Genomic DNA, 23,925 nt, shown 5'->3' with positions numbered 1-23,925 from the left:
TTTTTCTCCTGTGGTATATTATATATACAAGTTTGTGAGACTTGTATAGGAGGGCCGTGAGGTAAGCTTTTTTGTTTTATTCACATGCAGCTAACACTGTAACATGAACAGTTTTCTTTCTTATATGTTACTGACATTATCTACACTATTTTGAATTATATACTTATATAAACGCAAAACAAATTTTACATGCGCACCATCAATGACTTCTACTAGTAGTCCTTGGCATAATATGTATGTAAATATACGACTGTATATACTCTACTGTTTGTATATATTTCGTAAAGTGTTGTATATATGTATTATGTACTTGGGGATTACCTTTGTCTTTATCTTTCATTATTTTGTGTTCTTTTATTGTGGCACATTTAGGATGTTTTGTTTACTGCGTTGTTTCAAGGTGTTTCATTAAATGCAGCATGCACATTTTTTTTCAGAGTGCAAAGAGTCGCATAATTATATACTTGGGGGGGGGGGGGGGGAACACACTTTTTCTAATTCTCTCATGTATCCTTTCTTCTGTCTTGTGAATTGTGGCATGCATTGCAATAAATACAACTAAACACACTAAAAACATCAGTTCCGAAATAGGCAATATCTCTGTGGCCACCACACACTCAGAACGACTGCTATCTCTCTGCTCGACTGCTATCTCTCTGCTCGCGGCATCCAGGTTATCAACACAGCATAACAGAGAGCTGGGGCCACGCACGCTAGCGCTGCAGACAAAGAAGAGTGCAGGTCTGGCCCTATATATTTCAGGCGCCAGTGTGGGCGGAAGGGGTTGGAGGAAGGAAAGGGTAAATAGGCAGGAGGAGAGTGGTACTGCCGGTTATTTTTAGCTGGTGGCAGCCTGGCAGAGAGTACCTCACACGGAACACAGTGACATGCGTTTTTCTCATGTTACCCGGCCCTTTTCTCACAATCAAACATCTCTGCATCCCCACAAAACCTAACCGGAAAGATGACTCTATGTCAGTGTTGCAGTCTTACTCACCTACTCTTAATGGAATGCAGTTTTATATGACTACATGATATACATTATGGCTACATTATGTCCAAAACTGAAACAAAAAATACCAGGCACCCTAAACCTGAACGTACATTGCTGACAGTTTTGAAATCAAACCAGAAATCTATTTTCAAACTTTCTCCCAAACCCAAAATCAGGAATAAACCAAAAAAATGAGCACCCCTGAATGTAAAATGTAGTCTTTTGCAAAATGTTACAAAAACAAACTATACCCCATTCCAACAAGTCACATAGACATGTACAGTGGAACGTCCCTTGTAAGACCCCCCTTTGGGCGGGGATGTAGCTCAGTCGGTGGCGCGCTGGATTTGTATCCAGTTGGCCGCTGTCAGCGTGAGTTTGTCCCCACGTTCGGCGAGAGATTTATTTCTCAGAGTCAACTTTGTGTGCAGACTCTCCTCGGTGTCCGAACACCCCCCGTGTGTACACGCAAGCACAAGACCAAGTGCGCACGAAAAAGATCCTGTAATCCATGTCAGAGTTCGGTGGGTTATAGAAACACGAACATACCCAGCATGCTTCCTCCGAAAACGGCGTATGGCTGCCTAAATGGCGGGGTAAAAAACGGTCATACACGTAAAATTCCACTCGTGCAAAAAACACGAGTGTACGTGGGAGTTTCAGCCCACGAACGCAGAAGAAGAAGAAGACCCCCTTTCCCCTTTAAGACCCTGTTTTCTCAGATGTTCTGTTCATAACCTCTGTAGATTTACCCCCATTTTGAGACTCCCTCCTTTTTAAGACCCTGTTTTCTCAGACTTTCTGTTCATAACCTCTGTAAAATTACCCCCATTTTGAGACTCCCTCCTTTTTAAGACCCTGTATTCTCAGATGTTCTGTTCATAATCTCTGTAGATTTACCCCCATTTTGAGACTCCCTCCTTTTTAAGACCTTGTTTTCTCAGATGTTCTGTTCATAACCTCTGTAGATTTACCCCCATTTTGAGACTCCCTCCTTTTTAAGACCTGATTTTCTCAGATGTTCTGTTCATAACCTCTGTAGATTTACCCCCATTTTGAGACTCCCTCCTTTTTAAGACCTGATTTTCTCAGATTTCTGGAGGTCTTAAAAGGGGGGTTCCACTGTACCTCAATGTTCTTGATGGTGTTGTTGTTGAGCCAGAGGACCCGGAGATGGCTCAGCATGTGGATGTTCTCCATGTGAGTGATCTGGTTCCCATACAAGTACAACCTCTCCAGCTGCAAGCACTTCTCCAGGCCCTCCATTTTCTGAAAAGTTGGCAGCATTCATTTCGTTAGGCAGCTGCAAATCATTACTGATAAAACTTACCTGAAACACATTCCGATTCACTTTTTTATATTTAGTCAAGTTTTGACTAAATATTTTAACATCGAGGGGGAATCGAAACGAGGGTCGTGGTGTATGTGCGTGTGTGTGTGTGTCTGTGTGTGTGTGTGTGTAGAGCGATTCAGACTAAACTACTGGACCAATCTTTATGAAATTTGACATGAGAGTTCCTGGGTATGAAATCCCCATACGTTTTTTTCATTTTTTTGATAAATGTCTTTGATGACGTCATATCCGGCTTTTCGTGAAAGTTGAGGCGGCACTGTCACGCCCTCATTTTTCAACCAAATTGGTTGAAATTTTGGTCAAGTAATCTTCGACGAAGCCCGGGGTTCGGTATTGCATTTCAGCTTGGTGGCTTAAAAATTAATTAATGACTTTGGTCATTAAAAATCTGAAAATTGTAAAAAAAAATAAAAATTTATAAAACGATCCAAATTTACGTTTATCTTATTCTCCATCATTTGCTGATTCCAAAAACATATAAATATGTTATATTCGGATTAAAAACAAGCTCTGAAAATTAAATATATAAAAATTATTATCAAAATTAAATTGTCGAAATCAATTTAAAAACACTTTCATCTTATTCCTTGTCGGTTCCTGATTCCAAAAACATATATAGATATGATATGTTTGGATTAAAAACACGCTCAGAAAGTTAAAACAAAGAGAGGTACAGAAAAGCGTGCTATCCTTCTTAGCGCAACTACTACCCCGCTCTTCTTGTCAATTTCACTGCCTTTGCCATGAGCGGTGGACTGACGATGCTACGAGTATACGGTCTTGCTGAAAAATGGCAGCTACTTGACTAAATATTGTATTTTCGCCTTACGCGACTTGTTTTTTTTTTACACTTTAATCCTTGCAAAGCTACTGTTAAAATCTTAATGATTAATTAGTAGGTTGAAAAGAAACTCAATATTCTAAAATAATATATCATTTTATGCCTTAACAATGACACAGCTTGTACAGTTGTAGGCTAAACAAAGCCATTTCCATGCTATTTTAATGTCTTATTGTTTTCAATTTAAATGTTATCATAAATCTAAGTTTATATCTCGAACAAGAAGGGCAAAGCCCATACGACTCACATGCTTGACCTTGACATGGTCAAATAACTAAACCTAGCAATGACATCATACACTAAGAACTGCTTTACACATTTTTCCTACCAAAATACATGTGACCTTGACCCAAGGTCAAGGTCATCCAAGGTCATGCAACACAAAGCTGTTAATTCAAGACATAGGAAGTACAATGGTGCTTATTGGCTCTTTCTACCATGAGATATGGTCACTTTTAGTGGTTCACTACCTTATTTTGGTCACATTTCATAAGGGTCAAAGTGACCTTGACCTTGATCATATGTGACCAAATGTGTCTCATGAGGAAAGCATAACATGTGCACCACATAATTTTTAAGTTTGAAACAGTTATCTTCCATAGTTCAGGGTCAAGGTCACTTCAAAATATGTATACAATCCAACTTTGAAGAGCTCCTGTGACCTTGACCTTGAAGCAAGTTAAACCAAACTGGTATCAAAAGATGGGGCTTACTTTGCCCTATATATCATATATAGGTGAGGTATTGAATCTCAAAAACTTCAGAGAAAATGGGAAAAATGTAAAAAATAGCTGTTTTTTAGGCAACATTTATGGCCCCTGCGACCTTGACCTTGAAGCAAGGTCAAGATGCTATGTATGTTTTTTGGGGCCTTGTCATCATACACCATCTTGCCAAATTTGGTACTGATAGACTGAATAGTGTCCAAGAAATATCCAACGTTAAAGTTTTCCGGACGGACGTCCGGACGTCCGGACGGACGGACGGACGGACGACTCGGGTGAGTACATAGACTCACTTTTGCTTCGCATGTGAGTCAAAAAAGGAAAACAGTGCAAAATGTTTAATTTTTCTCATAAAAACTATCCTGCAAACAAACTGAAAAGTGATTCGACAAGTCCAAACAAGGAAACATAGCGATGGATAAAAATGAAAAAGCAAACCTTAATCTGACACTCTGCAACCCACAATTCTTTCAGCTTGGTGAGGGTTGTAAGGCCTTTGAGCTTGGAGATACTCTGACCAATCACAGTCAAGGTGTGAATGTTCGGGAAGTAGTGCAAGCCAATCAGACGAGGGAATCCAGAGAAGAACATTTCCAGGATTTTGACACCCTGTCCTTCCACAGGCAGCTTTGAGTAGGTGATGCCATTGTTCAAACACTGGTAGAAAAAAGCATGCATATTACACTTAATAAATGATAAGAATTATATCAAAAAAGCATTCCATTCTTAACTCATTGTCTCCCAGGTACGGATATATCCGTACCCACACTGATGGCTCTATCTGACCAGGTACGAATATATATCAGCTCAGACTGTTAGCTTTCGTCGCTTCCTGTAACGTTGATCTAACGCCTGCATTCCAGCGTGTTGATACACAGTTTCTACACAGTTACTACTATTCTAAGTGACCTGCTGCAACACAGCTGATCTCGGCTGGAAAAAAAAAATGGTCAACATAGGTGGGGCAGAAAGTGTTAAGCATATAATTTGTACAAACTACCGGTGTAGACGATACAAAATCTGACTGGTGAGCAGAGAGACTGGCTAAACTATGATCGGGAAAAAACTGTCATGTTGTGTACTGCTTGCGAAAAGCATGCCGCTTCTGAGAAGGAGAGAAAGGGGCCATTCGTTGTTGGTACGGACAAATTTAAGCTAGAAAACATACGTGCACACGAAACATCAAAGTCTCACCAGCAAAACACCCAACAATGGGTAAACTCAAACAAAAAGGTCGAAGACACCGAGGGGGGACACGCTATGCACCAGCTAACGCAAGACCAGCGTGCTCGTGTCGCTCAACTGATGCGATCTGTACAGGCGCTTGCAAAGACCTGCTCGCCTTTCACCACGTTTGAATGGATGGAATCATTTTGTTTTTTGGCAACTCATTTTTGTGGGCGAGTGAATTTGTTTGTGGGCTAGTCAATTTTGAATTTCACTAGCCCACAAGGCAAGTGAACATTCTGGAACTTTCTCATGCCTGATTTTCACAGTATGTTACACTACTAAGGCCTAAAAAAAAAATAGGTGTGGTTGCGGTAACCCGACCTACCCTATTTTTAGGGGCCGACCCTATAACTTTTTATTACATAATTTGTCAAAAACAAGAACAAAAACAAACCAAAAAACAGTGCAGAAAACGCAATAAAAGCGACAGCGCTCGAGTCGCACACTTATTTCCCTGTCAAGTAGGTTTAATTTGTACACATTAGAAAAACAAGTTAAAAATAAAAAAAGTGATTGCCTACCTTCCTACTCTATTTTGGGGGGCTATGTTACCGTAACCACACCTATTTTTTGGGGGGGCCTAAGGTAATTCTCAACTCCAAAATAAAGGGAGTCAAACACTCACAACTTCTTTCATAATTTCCTCATCGTTGCTTTTTGATGACAGCTTGGGTCTGTCAAACACCTCAGCTACTGGCGGTTGTGCAGATTGTGGTGGTAGATCTCTGGCGGTGGAACGACCTGACTGGGACCCAGTAGTACTGCTGTTGGTTGGAGTGCTCCCACTGGGAGCGTCTGTGCTCGACATGTTTTATGTTGTTGTTTTTATTCAAATTCTCATTTGGTGGTTCCACTTCCAGTTTCAGCAGATGGCATGACTGTTGATGTTATCGTGTAAAACAGGCAGTTCTCTGTTCTTTTGTCCTGCCTGCCTCATAATGTTGATGTTTTTTGGACTGATCACTATGCTGCTATGAACAGAGACAAACGCTTTTCTCAGAGAAAGTTAAGAAATAAAGAAATAAAAAGATCAATTTAAAAGAAATGATAAAGAAAAAGAACATAAATGCTCCAGCGGCGCAATCCAATCTTACAATGAGGGCCCCAAAGGGTTTAAAACCGTGATCGTGATTGGCGTTTTTTGACCTTTCTGTGACCGTGATTGCCGAAATTTCCATTTCTGTGATCGTGATGGGACTTTGCCCGTGATCCGTGATGAAAAAAAAATCAAGTCTCGTGATCGTGATCATGATTTGTTTTCGTGATCGTGATGGGCATTATTGCAAAGCATTTTATTTTCAACGTACATTTTTCACAGCTGTATCACTCTATGATCCTCTAGTCTATTCGTCAAGGAGCCAACTCCGATTGAAGGGAAGCAACAACACATTCAGAAATATGATTTTGACAGCGATTGCTTCCCTTTAAAAGAGATCCAATCAGAAGGCAAATTGCAAAAGTCTTCCAAACTTCATCCAATGGAAGGGCTTCGTGCAAAAGTTTTGAGTGCATTCAGTCAAATTCGAATTCGAAGATCAAACATGGCGTGCAGCGGTACTGTCATCGAACTTCTGTTATATTTTGTGGATTCAAGCCAGACCAAAGCAGGCGGCGAGAATGCCTTCCTTGGTGGAAAGGTCAGGCTACGGGTCGGTCTTTCCGAAGACGAAATATCAAGGTATGTTGATCTATGTTGCTCTATGACTGTTCTGAATGTAGGCAAAGATCTTGAAATTTGTTCAAGATCTTTGAGTTTGAGTGAGATCATTGACATTGTCGACATTGCCACGTCCGGCTGTCACTCGCTCAGTGTGTCCTCGACTGGCTCGAGATCGAGTCTGCGTGTAGCCAAAACCGAAACTAGAAATGTGTTTTTCATCCCAGCAACGTGGACACGCTTGGCATAGATTCTAATTGTCGCTTCTTTGCATTAAGCTTGGATTTATATTAGCGCCTGTAAACTTTAATATCAACAATGGGTTAAATTCAGAAACAATGGCGGGGAGACGTGCCAGTTTGGATCACTTGATCCTCATGTCAAAGACGATCAAAGTCATGTTCGTTGGGGATTTTGTCAGGCATGCTACTTTTCCGGTAATTAACGGAAATTCGATAAAGCCGTTTTCAAAATCCGGTAAAGTCAAATTTTTTCCGGTGAAGTTAAAAAATATCCGCAAAAACGATCCGTGTGAATATCGCGCAACGCGACCAGGCGCCGGTCTCAATGAAGCCAGCGCACAGTAGTGTTGTTTTCACCAGTTTGGAGGTGTGTTGAATGGTGGTGGGGGGAGGCTAAAATGGGATTTTTAACAAGATCACAACACTATTACAGCCCGGAAAATGATGCCCAGAATGCACCAGATTGCACAGATTTTAACCGTTTTTTGACAAAATTTCCGGGGGGGCATGCCCCCGGACCCCCCTAGTTGGCTCGCCTGCTTCGCAGGCTCAGGCTTGTGGCTTCGCCACTGGCACTGCGCGCTTCTTTCAGGTAAAACCATTTTTGGCCTGTAGCATTCCTGTTTGTTTTTCAAGGACATGAAACCAGGCGATGGTGTACCCCCATCACACATTCATGTACTTTAATTTCAATCCACCCAATAGTTGGGGAGAAAATGGGTTTTCAAGATTTTGCTCTGGAAATGTCAAATTGTGCAAGTATATATTCATGTGTGTGAGTGAGGGTGTCTGAGTTGAATGTGTATGAGTGTAGAGAGAGAGAGAGAGAGAGAGAGAGAGAGAGAGAGAGAGAGAGAGAGAGAGAGAGAGAGAGAGAGAGAGAGAGAGAGAGAGAGATAACGAAATAGAGAGAGAGAGAGAGCGAGAGAGAGAGAGAGAGAGAGAGAGAGAGAGAGAGAAAGAGAGAGAGAGAGAGAGAGAGAGAGAGAGAGAAAACAATGAAAACAACATTCTTGTTACTGATTACAAATCATGATATGTATTTCTATGTGTGTATGAAAGAGAATTCAAAAAATAATAATAAAAAGTGCAACAGTTCTCACTTTGTGTTGAATAAACAATAGATCCAGAGGAGCGAATTACTGTGTGGTTGTGTTTACTTTGACACGTGCTTTCTGTACATGCAACTTTTACCGTGACCGTGATTTGCCACTGGTGTTCGTGATCGTGAAAAAAAAAATCAAGGTAACTGTGATCGTGAAAGCTAAAATTTCCCTTCCCGTGATCGTGATGATACCCCCCCTTTGGGGCCCTCTACAATTAATGCACCGATACATCATAAATTACTGGACCAAAAATCAAACAAAACATTCATGGTCGCAACTTGATACTCTTAGAACAGCCAGATCTCATACTGTCTGTAAAAACCAGACTCCCGTGTGTGTGTGTGTGTGTGTGTGTGTGTATACATGTATACATGTATGTGGGCCTGTGTGTGTGTCTACAGGTGCAGGCATACGTGGGTGTACATTTGTATGAGCTAAAAAAAAAACCCACCACACGACTAAACAGGCTCATAAGCACTCCACAGAGAACTTGCCCGGTACTTCAGAGCTGAGAATGTTCATGTAGTCTAACTTTCAAACCTTAGCCCTACTGAAGCAAATTATTTGAAATGGAAAGTGCACTGTTCACTATTGTTGTTCCTGTTGACGTTCAGTTTCCACAAAAGATAGATCAAAATCAACTAAATAACAGACGAAAAACATATCTTATTGATGAGTTGTTCCGTATTTATTGAAGAATAAGAAGACGCATAGTTTTACCACCAAAAACAACATTGATACCTTTTTCTCGCAGAACAGGAAGTATGCAATCCGCCATTTTGAAGCTTTAGGACGCGAATGACCATTGGCTAAACTAGTCCGCGTGATCATTTCAGACTTCTATGGCAACAAGTTTACAGAAAAAAGTCTGCTGTATGGAAGTTTGAGTATTCATTTTATTAACATGAAAATAAATCAGCAGAGGACTTTCGTATGTTGAATTTGTAGATTAACAAACGCATCTGCGCAAAATTCTGTGTTTTTCTCTTGAAGTGGGGAGAAAACTGGGATTTGTTCAAGGGAGAGAAAGCTGTTCAATGTAAATCGAAAGCGACTGAAGTACTTCCCCTTGGTTTAAAGGAAGAAAAAGAAGGGAAAATGGCCGCAGTGTTGATGTCTGCTGGTTAAAATACTTCCGCAGGTACCTTTAGCTGTCGCTGAGACTGATTTTACTTTGATTCCTGTTATTTTTGTTTTTCGAATCAAGTTTTCAAGTTCTAAGGAGTATCCTTTATCAGGTGGTGTCTAAATTATCCTATTTCTGGGCCCACAGGCGCAGGATCATGGATGGGGGTGGGTGGAGCGATAGCGTTGGAGCAGGTGCTTCACTGTGGTCGATGATTGTGAACGGGTGACTGAACGTATCGCGTTATCAGTTGAGGTATGCGAGTTGACCTCTGTCCACTTTTGACCTAATGTGAGTTTTGTGGATGACCGTGTGGAAACGGCGTGGTCACCTTCAATGTCTGTTCAGTGCCGAATTCTGAGCCAGTGAGTGTCCGGGTTTTTGAGGCAGAGGACCGTGAAATCAATCGCCCGTGCTCACCACAGCTGTTGACTTTAGTGTCCTGTGCATATATATATATACCGGTTAAAATAGCACAGGTTACGTGTGTTGACTTTTAGTATTGTCATACACTGCATTATTATTGCTGTAGTCAGTCAGTGCCTGTCTGCTGTTGATTGTTTCAGAGTTGATTTATATATAGACACCCTTGTCGGATGCCTGATTCTCACAACAGTATGTTACACTACTAAGGCCACACACACAAAAAAAATAGGTGTGGTTAAGGTAACATAGCCCCCCAAAAATAGGGTAGGAAGGTAGGCAATCATTTTTTTTTTTAAACTTTTTTTTCTATATAAGCAGAGCAACCAAGCGTGTAGCACTCGCAACCGAAGAAGATGCGGCCATTTTTGTCATGGCAAGCGTCTGTTGGGCCTTTTTAGTAGAAGGAGTTATTTCCCTTGCATCGTCTGTCGTCTGCATGACGACTCGAGCGCTTTCGCTTTCATTGCGTTTTCTGCACTCATTTTCTTGTTTTCATTTTTGTTGTTGTTGACAAATGTAATAAAAAGTTATAGGGTCGGCCCCTAAAAATAGGGTAGGTGTGGTTACCGTAACCACACCTATTTTTTTTTTTAGGCCTAAGGTAATTCTCAACTCCAAAAATTTGTTCAGTTAATACATTTTCCAATAACTTAATGCAGAAGTTATATACACTCCGAGTGTATGCAGGATTAATAGAGCTTTTTGGTAACTGAGCAGCTCTTGCTCTTTGTTATGCTTTGGACGTCGCGAGAACTTCGGTAACAGTGACTCAACCGCAGGACTCTGAGACGTTCGCAAGAACCCAGTCCTGTACGGAAGAAGAAGAAGAAGAACTTGGAACCTCGGCTTTTGCAGCTCGCGCGATATCACTGTACCACAGGGCGGGGATGTAGCTCAGTCGGTAGCGCGCTGGATTTGTATCCAGTTGGCCGTTGTCAGCGTGAGTCAAGTTCGTCCCCACGTTCGGCGAGAGATTTATTTCTCAGAGTCAACTTTGTGTGCAGACTCTCCTCGGTGTCCGAACACCCCCGTGTGTACACGCAAGCACAATACCAAGTGCGCACGAAAAAGATCCTGTAATCCATGTCAGAGTTCGGTGGGTTATAGAAACACGAAAAATACCCAGCATGCTTCCTCCGAAAACGGCGTATGGCTGCCTAAATGGCGGGGTAAAAAACGGTCATACACGTAAAATTCCACTCGTGCAAAAAAAACCACGAGTGTACATGGGAGTTTCAGCCCACGAACGCAGAAGAAGAAGAAGAACTGTACCACATGCTTTGCTATACTGAAGTTTGCGAGAGCTTACGAGAGCCTGGAATACCAATAGGGTCTAAATGTCTGTGTGTATATATATATAAATATATTTTTGGAGTGTATATATAAATATATATATATATATATATATACACTCCGACAATGAAAAGCTCTGTTACAACGTACTCTAAGCCAACAAAATGCCCCCTTACAAGTCGTTGGGAAGTAGCCGATGAAAATCAATCTGACGTATTGACTTCCACCATCTCTTTTTTTGGAGTGTACACAGGGCTAACAATAATATACACTCACATGGTATACAACCACTTCTAGGTCAATACACACTCTAAGTGTGTTTCATACTTCGATAATAAACTGCCATGCAGCATCAATTTTGTGTGTACAGTGTTTGTCCCTAGCGTTCTTTGATACAATGAATCGAAAGTGCACTGCGGTCCTTCGCAAAATGGTGTCAAATGACATTCCGCATGTTGATGTGGTGATGTGGTCTTTTATGTACACTCGGAGATTGTAATCTTCATTTGAGTAAAAGCCGTGCAGCATCATATTGTTTTTGTTTTTGTACTCCCTGATAATCAACTCCTCTGCATTACTATCGCAAAGTGGCGTCGAATGGCAAATGCGCTTTGCGACCGGAAGTTTACAGGGGGCAGAATCTTGTATACACTTGGAGTGTGTTTAGCCAATTTTGTATTGGTCCTGTTGAATAAATGTCGACCATCAGCAGACCTTGTTTTCATGGTTCATACACTCTTCCTTGCAAAAATATCTGAACAGGAATCGAGACAGAAATATCACATGTTTCACCTTTGCTTTGTCAAATTGAACAGATGTTTATGTATTCATGTACATTCAATTAATGTAATAACCAGGCTAGTTACAAAATGTTTTCCAATAATTGTATTTGTTTCTTTATTTATTACTCATGTAGAGCTGCAATAGTGTCATATGCAGACCTCTTATCATAGTTCATGCACAGTTCTTTGCAAATATCTGATCAAGATTTAAGAGAGAGAAATATCACATGTTTCACCTTTGCTTGGTCAAATTAAACACAATGATATATGACAGTATGTAAATTGAATCAACTAAATTAGCAGGTAACTCGGTTTTTTTAAATTTTTTATACCATATACCTTGTAAAAGTTCACTCCATGACAGTGCACGTGAAACACAACAGCATGTAATTGATTTCTGTTGATTTATACAATTAGTCTCCTTGGGCTAGCTGCCAGCGGTGAAGTGGGATGTAGCTTTGCTCATGCAAATTTGATAGTGGGCCCAGCCATGTATGGTGGTACATTGTACATGTATTCAAAGTTGATGGAGCCAGGTTAATTGCACTCTGCTCTGTCACTGTAGTAGGTAAGGCCAAAAAGAAAAATATGTCTGTTTCCGGTAACCCGACCGACCATATTTTTAAGCGCCGACCCTAAAGTTTTTATTTGCTTTTCGCACACACACACAAAAAAAATGAATAAAAAAATAAATATGAAGTCAAGTATACTTTATTTAGTTTCAATATATCTAGGTCAAAAACATGTGCTAAATAATTGTAAGTAAACTATGGAAGCGTTTAAAAAAACGTAAAAAGACATTAACAAAACGTAAGAAAAAGGTAAAAAAAATTAAAAAATAAAAACCGACCGACCGACCCTATTTTTTTTGGCGATGTCACCAGAAACAGACATATTTTTCTTTAACTAAGGAAGTGTTTAAAAAAAACCCACAAAAAACACGTAAAAACGTAAGAAAAAGGTAAAATATAAAAATTTAAAATAAAAATAAAAAACGACCAACCGACCCTATTTTTTTGGGCGATGTCACCGGAAACAGACATATTTTTCTTTTTGGCCTAATGGACTGTTCAAGCAGATCTCCTTCGAAAATAATCCCTGTGGCTCATGACTGATTGAGGCAGCGTTGTTGATGCTTGATTATGCTGCATCCCGAATGACTTGCTGAAGTTGAACAGGACAGTTTGTTTTGCTCATCTTGTTTTCTGGAGTCAGTGAGTCGATGAGCAACTGTTTATTTTCTTTGGTTAGTTAGGTGCTGTAATGATCTGTTTTTATGCCAAATGTTCTGAACTTAACAAAAAATATCCAACAACTCTGTTCTGTGACGTTTATTTTGAGCAATCTCAGATCCAGAATTGCTCTGACCAATGTGCCATTACCTGATTCTAAAATGTTATTTTTGTTATGTGATGTTGTTGTAATTTTGGTAGCCATCTCAGATCCAGAATTGCTCTGACCAAAGTACATGTACCATAACCTGATTTTAAAATTTTATTTGTGTTCTGTGACGTTGTTTACTTTGAGCAATCTCAGATCCAGATCTGAATTGCTCTGACCAAGGTGCCATAACCTGATTCTAAAACTTTATTTTTGTTCTGTGACATTGTTTATTTTAAGCATTCTCAGATCCAGAATTGCTCTGACCAAAGTGCCATAGACTGATTCTTAAAATGGTTTGCTACGTTGTTTATTTTGAGCATTCTCAGATCCAGAATTGTTCTGACCAAAGTGCCTTAGAGTTAGAGTTAGACTGATTCTAACATGTTTTTTTCCTTTTCTACAGATCAGTGAGTGGCAGTGATCAAAGACTTATCCAGCCATGGGTCAACCAATATGGAAGGGTGTGGTGTTCTCTGCCTCCCTGTTCCTGTCCTGTTTCTTCGGAACCCTAGTGCTACTCACCCCCCTCATCCCTGTGGCGTTAAAATGGCCGTCAGTTGGCCGCCGTCTCATGGACTTCTTTCTCTGGCTCTGGTTCGTCTTAGCTGCTGTAAGTATTGTGGTCATATATATAATATATTGGTTTCTCTTTTGAGTTCTGTGTGATGCCTTTGTGTCCATGTGACACTGCAGTTCATGGGAATTGGATTTGTACACTGATCCATGTAAATTGCAGACACTTCTCAGCAACACAGTGGTTGGAGGGAGGGGGTGGGGGGTAAAGGAGAGGGCATGCCCCAGTAAACCTTTTCATTTTTATTCATTCCAAGTCACATCCATTTCTTTTATGTGCAGCTATAAGATGTTTTTATTAATAGTTAATATGTAAAGCCCGGAGAGCACAGTTCACTGTGGTTCGCGCTATATAAGCTCTCATTTTTATTATTATTATTATTATTATTATAAGATACTATGCAAAATGTTGTGACGCTCAGTTTCTCTTGGTTTTTCTTCGATATATATTATATGAAAACAATTTATGTGTGCTGATTGAAATTAAGAGACAAATGATGCAACAAAATGTTTCATCACAATCGAATTCAAACTATGTTTGCTCAATTTGCACCTTAGACGTTTCACTTCCAAAAATGGCATGCATTTATTAAGTTCTTTTCTTTGTTTTACACCAGTACATTTTTGTTTCATCACACCAAACTTTTGTTTTTGGCAGGCTGTGTATGAGTTATTCTTGGGTGTGAAGATAGTCGTTCATGGACAGCCTGCTCCACCTAAACATAGCGTCCTGATTTTGTGCAACCATCGTACACGCTTGGACTGGCTTTTCCTCATGTCCTATGAACTGCGATGTGGAACCCTTAGCCAGTACAGGATCTCACTGAAAGCACAACTCAAATCTATCCCTGGTCCAGGTACAGACTTGTGCTGCTTGTTTTTTATCATCATTAATTTTAGTATTGATGACATATTAATATTTTAAGTTCAGTTATCGAAGTCTGACAAATGTAGACAAGAAGTAAACAAAATTCATTGCACCCATTTCCGTACCCCAACTAAAACATTCATTTCTGTGTCATTTTATTCAAGTTTTCTATGCCATTAAAGGCATTCTATTTTTATGCTATCTGGCACACTTCCACAAACCTATGACGAGTTTTAAAACATTTTTCGGAAGAACAAATGACTTACAATACAAAATGTTACCCAAAGTATGCCTTGTATGTAGGCATACAATTCTGAAAGTTTCGAAGCCATCTACTTACTCATTGCTGAAATACAGCGCTTTTTGTCATGGTACCCTTCAAAATTGACTCCATTAAAACTCTCGATTTTGACGGCTCATGCTATCAACACCTGCATCAGTAGGAATGGCATAACCCAAGAAATATGCGCAATAGCAAAATAAAAAACCCATGTTCTGGATAGATAACTGATTGACATTCTTCTCATATATATATATGCCAAGTTGTGTCTATTATGAGTTTTAATCGATTTCTTTTAATTGGTACCTTACCATTTTGCCGGGTTGATTTGGGGGATTCCCTTATTTGGGCGGCCGTCGCGTGACCCCTGTACAAGACATATTTGATCCAAAAAGTGTGCCAGATAGCCAGGTTTAGTGCCTTTAATGGCACAGAAAGTTTGAACAGAATGAAACGGGAATTAATGTTTTACTCCGGGTACAAAAATGGGGGAAAGAATTTGTTTGCACAGTTTATTAGCCAAGGCAACTTTGGTCCTGCTTTACTTGCAGACTTCTATGACAGCCTTACCTGAGAATTGTGAAACAGTGTATGTAGCTGGTCAGTGTTGTACATCGGCTACAAGTGTGTTATGCATTGCACAGTATTATTTTCCACATGTGCCGATAAAGTCGCACCTTTTCTAAAACAAGGATGAGTCAGTGTGAAACAGCATGCAATCGTTGAAAGGATATTTCCAGGCTTGGGTGTTTTGTATGCATGCAATATGTATATATATCATTAAAAGAATCCCACTTTTTGTGCCTTTTTTTCTAAAATGTGAATTAAAATGAACTTGAAGTCAAGAGTGCAACAAGGCAATTAAGGTATTGGTTGTTGTGATGTGACTCCTGTAATGCACTTTAGTATTGGCTTATTATTTTTTTATCAGAGTTTTTTATCAGAGGTATCAGGAGGGGTGTTACGGTGGGTTTTATTTCTTTCTCTATTAGTTGCATGTAATTCAGCTTTCTTTTCTTTTCTTTTTCACCAGGGTGGGCGATGCAGTGTGCTGGATTTTTGTTTCTGCAACGAGACTGGAAGAAAGATCAGGACTGGATTAGCCAATCTTTGAAGTACTTCGCTTGTATGGGGACACAGCCACAGGTAAAAATGTAGCTCATCTGTCTGTGTGTTTGTGTTTTTAATAAACAGAGAGAGAGAAAAAACAAGCAAAATGTTGCTGTATGAAGCGCTCGGATAGGCTTTTCTGTGCTTTGACAGTATGTGACAGTGACTTTTATGTCAATTCAAATTGTGTGTGTAGTTGGGGGGGGGGGGGGGGGGGGGATATACATTCAGTTTAATAAACAGAGAAAACAAACAAGCAACACTGAAAGCTTTGTTTTGCTGTGTGAAGCGGTCAGATAGCCTTTTCTGTTTTTTGTCAGTACCTGACAGTGACGTTTATGTCAATTCAAATTGTGTGGGTGGGGGGAGGGGGCATATAATTTTACTTCATTGATTCATTATACTGGTTTTTGGCTCACGTAAGTGTAGCCTATACGATGCTAACTTTTGTCTGTCTGTGCATGCGTGCGTGCGTATGTATGTCTGTGGTAGAAACTTTAACATTTGACTGAACACCGAAATACTAATTTTATCTGGTTATTATTCAAGCAACATCTTCAAAGTATTGAAGCAATGATCAACATTTCGTCGGCACGTATGTAGTTAAAGTGTGTATCCAAAGAAAACGGGTGGTGGGGGGTTTTGGGGGGGTAAAAACAGCTGACTGGTTTGTGTCGTGTGTGGTATGTAGACCAGGTCAGGGGTCAAGGTTAGGTCAGATCGCGTGAAGGATTGTGGTATAGATACAGTTATCACCGAGCTGCAGTTCGCCGATTCGGAGAAGACGACTCATGATTTCACATTGTTCGGTTTCGTAGCTCCAGAAAAATAGATAAAGAAGATACCAAAGGAGATTTCCTACAGGTTAATCTGCACAGCGTGTTTCCAGTGTTTGCACGAGGAAGCGCTGTCGAAAGCGCAGTGTCGATCTGGCCATCTCAGGCAGTCGTGTCCCCGTAAGTAGGCTACAGACAGACAGATCTAGATCTAGTCTCTTGCACCGTGTCACATGCTTACTGTGTGTGTGTATGTGTGACGGAGTGATTGAGTTTGTGTTACTGTTTGTTGATTTCTTACGTGAGCCTTGAAGGCTTTGCCTCTTGTTAAAACTTGTATTGTGTGTGTGTGTGCAGTTTTTGCTCTTCCCTGAAGGAACAGACTACTGCAAGAATGGGCTGGAAAAGAGTCGGAAGTTTGCCGAAGCCAATGGTCTTCCTATGTATGAGTGGGTTCTGCACCCACGCACAACTGGCTTTGTTCATTTTATCAACAAAATGAAAGAATGTAAGTTTTGCCTCAACAGAGAAAAGAGTGTTTCTGGCAAATATAGTGTAACCCTGTTTAAAACCCTAAAAACATCCGAGAAAATCAGGTCTTAAAAAGGAGGGAGTCTTAAAATGGGGGTAAATTTACACAGGTTATGAACAAAATTCGGAGAAAACAGGGTCTTAAAAGGGAGGAAGTCTTAAATCGGGGCGTCTTAAATCGGGGCATCTTAAATCGGGGCGTCTTAAATCGGGGCGTCTTAAATCGGGGCGTCTTAAATTGGGGCGTCTTAAAAGGGGAGTTCCACTGTATCTTAACATGTTATATGAACAAAGAAAAATGTGATGCCCCTCAAAGGAGAGGACACCTTCCATAGCAGGACACCTTTTGTTGTCCCTTTGTCTATTAGGGGGTCATACGAGACCATTAATCGCTGGTACCGCTGTGAATCAAAAAGGGGTAGTTGCAGGCATACCTCTAACGATTAACCGACTCTTGTGAAACTTATTACTGCTATTGAGATGTAATCTATTGTTTCAAACTGACTGACAATGTAATGCTAACGTACCAGAGAAAGTCAGGCACATGAAAGAAGATCACATTGTGGCATACTGTAAGGCTTTCCATCCTTCAGAATCTGAAGTTTTGAGCTTATAAATTGGTGTGTTGTTGTCTCATGATTGTTGGTATTTTAGATAGAGAGGCAGAAATGGCCAGTTGTTCGCCCACAATGTGGTAGTACAGTAACAGTGAAGGTCAAACATCCATGAGCCAAATTACATGATTATCATGAGGCCGTCTCTACATATATTACGGCCATTATTTAACATTTAAGAGAGAGACGTGCAAATGGTGCAATGGTGTGCATAACATTTTGAGTGTGTGTGTGTGTGTTATTTTTGTGTACAGATAAGACCCTGGACTCTGTTCTGGATGTCACCGTGGCGTACCCCAAAAATATTGTCCACAGCGAGGCAGAACTGGGTAAGGGCACTGCACCACAGGAGGTCCACTTTTACGCACAAAACCACCTTATTTCTGAAATGCCGGAGTCCACCGACAAGCTGGAAGATTGGTTGCGCAACACCTGGCGGGAAAAGGAAGTCGCCCTCAAAAAGTTTTACCAAGTCAAAGGCTTTCATGTGAACGGAGAGAACTCTGCAGTCTCTGAGGAGAAAGAGAGGTCGGTGCAGCGGCTTCTGTGGGGCGTGGTGGTGTTCTGGGCAGTGTTTCTGACAGTGGTGTTCTACTCGTTGATTTTCTTCCCCTTGTTCAAGTGGTACTGCATCCTCAGTGCTCTCACCTTTGTTTTCATTGGCAGGAGTTACGGAGGAGTCGATTCCCTCTTGTACTCCCTTTGTGATTAGAAGACTAGATGTTGATTCTCCTCATCATTTAGTACAGGCTTCACTTGTTACCTTGTAAATTAAGGCTTGATGACTGGACTCTGATTCACCTGATCATTTAGTATAGGCTTCACTTGTTAGACTTTGATTCTCCTCATCATTTAATACAAGCTTCACTTGTTACCTTGTAAATTATGGCTTGATAACTGGACTTTGATTCTCCTCATCATTTAACTCATTCGCTGCGCGTCGGAACTGGAATTCCGACACCTGTGTTTAGCGTTGGCTGCGTGCCGGCACTTGAGTTCCGACGGATATCACGAATTTTTAACGGTGTAAACGGTCCTGCTGACCAAGGGAAACAACCCCTGCAATGAACTTCTATCTGTCTACAGTGGTACCATTCACTGTAAACAGTTCCTTCCCTTAAATTGTTGGGATTAATAAAAATTTTGTTGACGGTGTGCGACCCACGTGTTTTGACTTTTCCAAGATGGCGGATCGTTCTGCTGAGACGTAGTAACTTGAAAAGAGTGCTAGAACGTGTTATTCAGTACGGTTCTGATCTTGACCTCAGTGATGATGATAGTGGAGATGATATTTTAGATTCTGGTGACGATTTTGTGCCAATGGACGATCATTTGGGTGATGATTCGGGCAATGCAAGTGTCGATCATGACATTGTGTATGATGAACCCATGACGTAGAAAGTTTTTTTGTTTTGCTTCAAATTGGATATTTTGCGTGGATATGAAGACAACAAAAGGTATGTACTTTCAAATGTTTCATATATTTTCTAAAAGAGTAAGTTTCAAACTTTGCAAAAACATAAGGTATGTAAGGTTATCTTGTGTTGTTGATTTTTAATATTTTTTTCAAAATGGCTCTAAATCGCGCGTTGGCAGGGAACACAGGGGAAATTTAGCTGCGCAGCGAATGAGTTAATACAAGCTTCACTTGTTACCTTGTAAATTATGGCTTAATGACTAAACTTTCATTCTCCTGATTGACCTGATCATTTAGTTTAGGCTTCACTTGTTACCTTGTAAATTATGGCTTGATTACTGGACTGTGGATTCTCTTTGTAAATTGCTTTATGTTTTCTCCACCTTTTTTTTTATGAGTGTTTTTCTGCCTATGATTAGGGTTTGTTGCTGTAGTTGGATCCCTTAGATTTAGGGAGCAATTGCATGTGCTGTTATGCATTTCATCTTCATATATTTGTTCTAGGTAGATATTTTGTCGTTGAATATTTCCCTAGACTGGTAGAAATTCTATTCATTTACATGTTGATGTGTCTCTGAATGACAGCACAGCTAGTGTTTCAAAAAATGTAAAACCAACACACATTTTCATGAGTGAGAAACTTTTTCATATATCAATTTTCCTGTTTCTGTTGTTTTTCTTTATGCTTTCTTTCCTTTTTTTTCTTTTCTTTTGCGGAAGGATTTCTTGACTGGCACAAGACAAATGTGTTAAACTAGTATGATATAAGAAAATGTATACACTTGTTTAAAATACTTTTCTGCTGATCCAAAACGAAAAGGCTTAAAGTTGGATGTGCAATTTTGTTCCCAAAGTCATTGCTAAATTTGATACCGACAAACTTTACACTGTATGACCGGTGGGGGCCAAGATGCATCATACAACGTTGTAACATATATGATCTGCATTTTTTGTAATAGTAGAGTCAAATTATATCATTCATACCTGTACTTTGCGACTAACCAATAGATAATGCTAGATTTCTCTGTATGTAACTCGTGCCAGCAGTCACACGAACAACTGGCTTTAATGATGCAGACTTCACAAAGATCTTGGTGTGATGATCATTTTCACAAAGAATAATTAACCTTTGACCAAAGAAAAAAGTGCAGGCCTGTTTTTGTGTTATTATGGTAAAGGCACTGATGTGCAATATCATATCAGTGTCTCTTGTGTGGAGGAGATCTTCTTCTTCTTCTTCTTCTGCGTTCGTGGGCTGAAACTCTCACGTACACTCGTGTTTTTTGCACGAGTGGAATTTTTACGTATATGACCGTTTTTTACCTCGCCATTTAGGCAGCCATACGCCGTTTTTGGAGGAAGCCTGCTGCTGGGTATTTTCGTGTTTCTATAACCCACCGAACTCTGACATGGATTACAGGATCTTTTTCGTGCGCACTTGGTCTTGTGCTTGCGTGTACACACGGGGGGGTGTTCGGACACCGAGGAGAGTCGGCACACAAAGTTGACTCTGAGAAATAAATCTCTCGCCGAACGTGGGGACGAACTCACGCTGACAGCGGCCAACTGGATACAAATCCAGCGCGCTACCGACTGAGCTACATCCCCGCCCGAGTGTGGAGGAGATGTTAAATAGCTTTGCTCATTGTGGTATTTGTCACTATTGACCGAAGTGGTCAAATGTGACATTATCGACCACAGTTATGCAGGCATGCTACAATGAGTTGTACTCTGACTGATGTGCATGGGAAAGTAACATGAGTAAGAGCTGGTCTCAAGGTGGCTTGTGGTCAGCATTGCAGATAGTACACTAGAGCTGCCAGCAACTACGATTTTGGCATAGCATGCTACAAATGTACACTCATTGCTATGCTTAAGAAGCCACTGCTAGTGCTATGGATACGGATTGCCTCCACACTGATACCAATATGATATAGGTATTATTATATCAAATCCTGGGTGCACCAGATCCTTGCCAGGGGCCCTATTTACGCAACTGATTTCAGCGTTATGCATGGCAGACTACATGATGTGCATTAGACAAGAAATGCTACTAGTTTTGTCCTGATGCCATGATAAAAGGAACAGTAGCTAGGAGATTTGGTCAGTCTGATACTCCACGTAATGAGTTGATTACCATCAGTTGTATGCAACAAAGTTGTATGATGTATTTTGGCCCTCAGCAGCATAATGTGATAACACAAATAATGCTTTTCTTAATACTTGTGTGCAAACAATAAGAAAACAAGGGAACACATTTTATTTGTGTTTTTTTTGTTTTGCAAAGAAAACCACAAATAGGAGAAGCTATTTGGGGGTGTGTGAATTCTGTTGTGTGCATTACTTAGTGATAAGCAGAATAGTTTAATACTAGCCTATGAATCAGTGCACTTAAGTTTACATATGTTCAAATACAGATCATTTGTAGCGACTTTTAATACATGCATATGATTATGGCAGTGAACATATACCTTCCTTTCGATGGTATGAATCAGTACAGGTCTGACAGACATAATGTCCTAGTGGATAAGACGCTGGCCTACCAAGCAGTAGGTTGTGGGTTCGAATCCCGGCTGTGTCTGGCGGGTTAAGGGTGGAGATTTTTCCGATCTCCCAGGCCAACTTATGTGCAGACCTGCTAGTGCCTTATCCCCCTTCAAGTGTACATGCAAGCGCAAGACTAAGTACTTATAGAAAAAATTGTGTAATTCATGTCAGAGTTTTGAGGGTTATAGAAACACGAAAATACCAAGCATGCAGTCTCCGAAAGCAGCGTATGGCTACCTAAATGGCGGGGTAAAACGGTGATACACGTAAATGCCGTGGGAGTTTCAGTCCATGAACGAAGAAGAAGAAGCCCACAAGTCTGTCGAACCTTTTGTATGGCCAAGGAGCATCCTTTCACTTGAACAAATACCAACAATCTACAACCTGGCTGTTTCCTGTGCAGAGTGGATTTTGTGTGTGAAATTTAGTATCATTTACAGAATACATTCTGCAACAAATTCCCTCTCTGCTCATGCATCAGCTAGGCTGTTAGTTTTTGGTGAGTCCAAGCAGAACTAAGCCCTTAGCCAATTTAAGAGCCTGGATAGATCTACACTGGAACACCCTTTTTAAGGCCTAAAAAAAAAATCTGAAAAAATCAGGTCTTAAGAAGGAAGGAGTCTTAAAATGGAGTTGAATTTACAGATGTTATGAACACAAAAGCAAGGTCTTGGGTCTTAAAAGGGGGGTTCCACTGTATAGTGATTTATAAAATGTTGTCCACAGGAAGGCAATGAACCTTCAACTCTTCTCTTTTTCTTTTTTTTCTTTTTTTTTTCTCTTCATTACTGTTACTCAACTCTTCTCTTGAATCTAAACATTATCAGAATACCTGTATTACCTGAATAATGTACAGCTAATCAGAGTGCATCGGAGAAAACTTTTTTATCAAAGTTTTTTTCTTCTGCAAACCATTTAGTCAATATAACACTTACCTCGACAGTACTATTCTTGCACATTATCTATTATAGGCCGAAAAAATTGGACAAAACGCTGCGTGGGTACAATTATCTCCCATAACCATGCGCCACCGTGGATCCCAAGCACTGTCTGAGTGCTTCCCCCTTACAGGATGTAGGTGGCGCGTCCTCTTTCTTTTTTCGCGCGTGACAGTAGGCTGTGTTTCTGCTGCGCTCCCGGATTATTTTGGATTCTAGAGTCTTCTTTTCTGTGTGGATTACCACCTGTTGGATTTTTGTGTGTTATTCCACTTCTGGCTTGAGGCTACGTTGTTTTTCTTCCAACTTGTGCCTCCGTTGTTGTGTGGCGGACTCGGCGTGCCTACCGTCCTACTTCGTGGTGACCGGTCGTCTGCTTCTCGTTTCGCCTCATTCACTTGAGTATTGACCTAATTTTCTTTGAATTTTGTTAATTCTCGATTTTTTAAGGGTACGTACAGGGCGAGGTAGGATGTCTCGTCTTGTTTTGGGCTCTGGTTCTACGGAACCAGAGTCTGCCGGGGGCAACCCTTCTCCGGGCGCACAGCGTCATGTTTTGCGCACGGACAGGGGGACCTTTCGGCGCTCCGACTCTCCCTCCCCAAACGCTTTGCGTTTGCGGCGAGGGAGGGCGGAGAAAGCCTGTTTGAGCAAGCTCAATGCGAGCTTGCTCAAACAGGCTGGGCTTGAACCTGGGACTTCGGGCGGGGCTGCGCCGTCGAAGGTTCGGGGAAGGTCGAGGGGAAAGAAAAAGCGTCTTTCTCCTTCTCCTTCCGTGGAACACGCTTCCCCCCCTTCGACGCCGTTGTCCGGCCCTCAGTCTCAGGCTTCAGCTCCTCCCGGTTTCAAGCCTGGGGGGAAGGTTTCCTTCTCCTCCCTGGCTCGAATCCGGGGGCGGGTCGATTCCCAACCCTCTTTGGGGGTTGGTGAATCTGATCTAGGGGCTACGGGAGAGACTCAGGTTTCGACTTCTTTCTTTTCCGGTGCCTCTCCTGTGCCCTCCTCGGTTTCCACCGCTGTGGAAGCCAGGAGGGACACGGGTCCTCCTCTGAACTCCCTCGCTGGGTCGTCTACTGCTGTTTCGACAGTAGTCTCGGACTCATGGGGGGGGA

General features: G+C 41.0%; 2 protein-coding genes across 5 annotated transcripts in view; one reads left to right on the top strand and one right to left on the bottom strand.

The window, feature by feature from the left end:
• LOC138953615 (leucine-rich repeat-containing protein 9-like) overlaps positions 1–8,978 on the bottom strand; it is a 70,172-nt gene extending 61,194 nt beyond the window's left edge. For 3 of the 4 annotated variants that reach the window (XM_070325487.1, XM_070325490.1, XM_070325489.1), the window contains exons 1-4: positions 8,891–8,978; positions 5,770–6,115; positions 4,353–4,571; positions 2,123–2,263 (exon numbers count right to left, since the gene is read on the bottom strand). In XM_070325487.1, the coding sequence (XP_070181588.1) occupies positions 2,123–2,263; positions 4,353–4,571; positions 5,770–5,952 (543 nt within the window). In that variant the 5' untranslated portion in view covers positions 5,953–6,115; positions 8,891–8,978. The remainder of the gene's footprint in view (positions 1–2,122; positions 2,264–4,352; positions 4,572–5,769; positions 6,116–8,890) is intronic. The other variant, XM_070325488.1, reaches the window with a different exon arrangement.
• A 247-nt stretch (positions 8,979–9,225) lies between these two features.
• On the top strand, positions 9,226–22,787 carry LOC138951698 (lysocardiolipin acyltransferase 1-like). The gene is made up of 6 exons (XM_070323258.1): positions 9,226–9,290; positions 13,563–13,769; positions 14,391–14,589; positions 15,914–16,026; positions 17,124–17,274; positions 18,166–22,787. The coding sequence occupies exons 2-6, from the start codon at positions 13,599–13,601 to the stop codon at positions 18,621–18,623; spliced, it is 1,092 nt and encodes a 363-aa protein (XP_070179359.1). The 5' UTR covers positions 9,226–9,290; positions 13,563–13,598; the 3' UTR covers positions 18,624–22,787.
• Positions 22,788–23,925: the final 1,138 nt, after the last annotated feature.

The sequence above is a fragment of the Littorina saxatilis genome, linkage group LG17 (genome assembly GCF_037325665.1).
Source record: "Littorina saxatilis isolate snail1 linkage group LG17, US_GU_Lsax_2.0, whole genome shotgun sequence".
In the NCBI taxonomy this organism is placed as follows: Eukaryota; Metazoa; Mollusca; class Gastropoda; order Littorinimorpha; family Littorinidae; genus Littorina; species Littorina saxatilis.
Note: the sequence above shows the minus strand (reverse complement) of the source record. Positions and strands in the feature narration are given on the sequence as shown.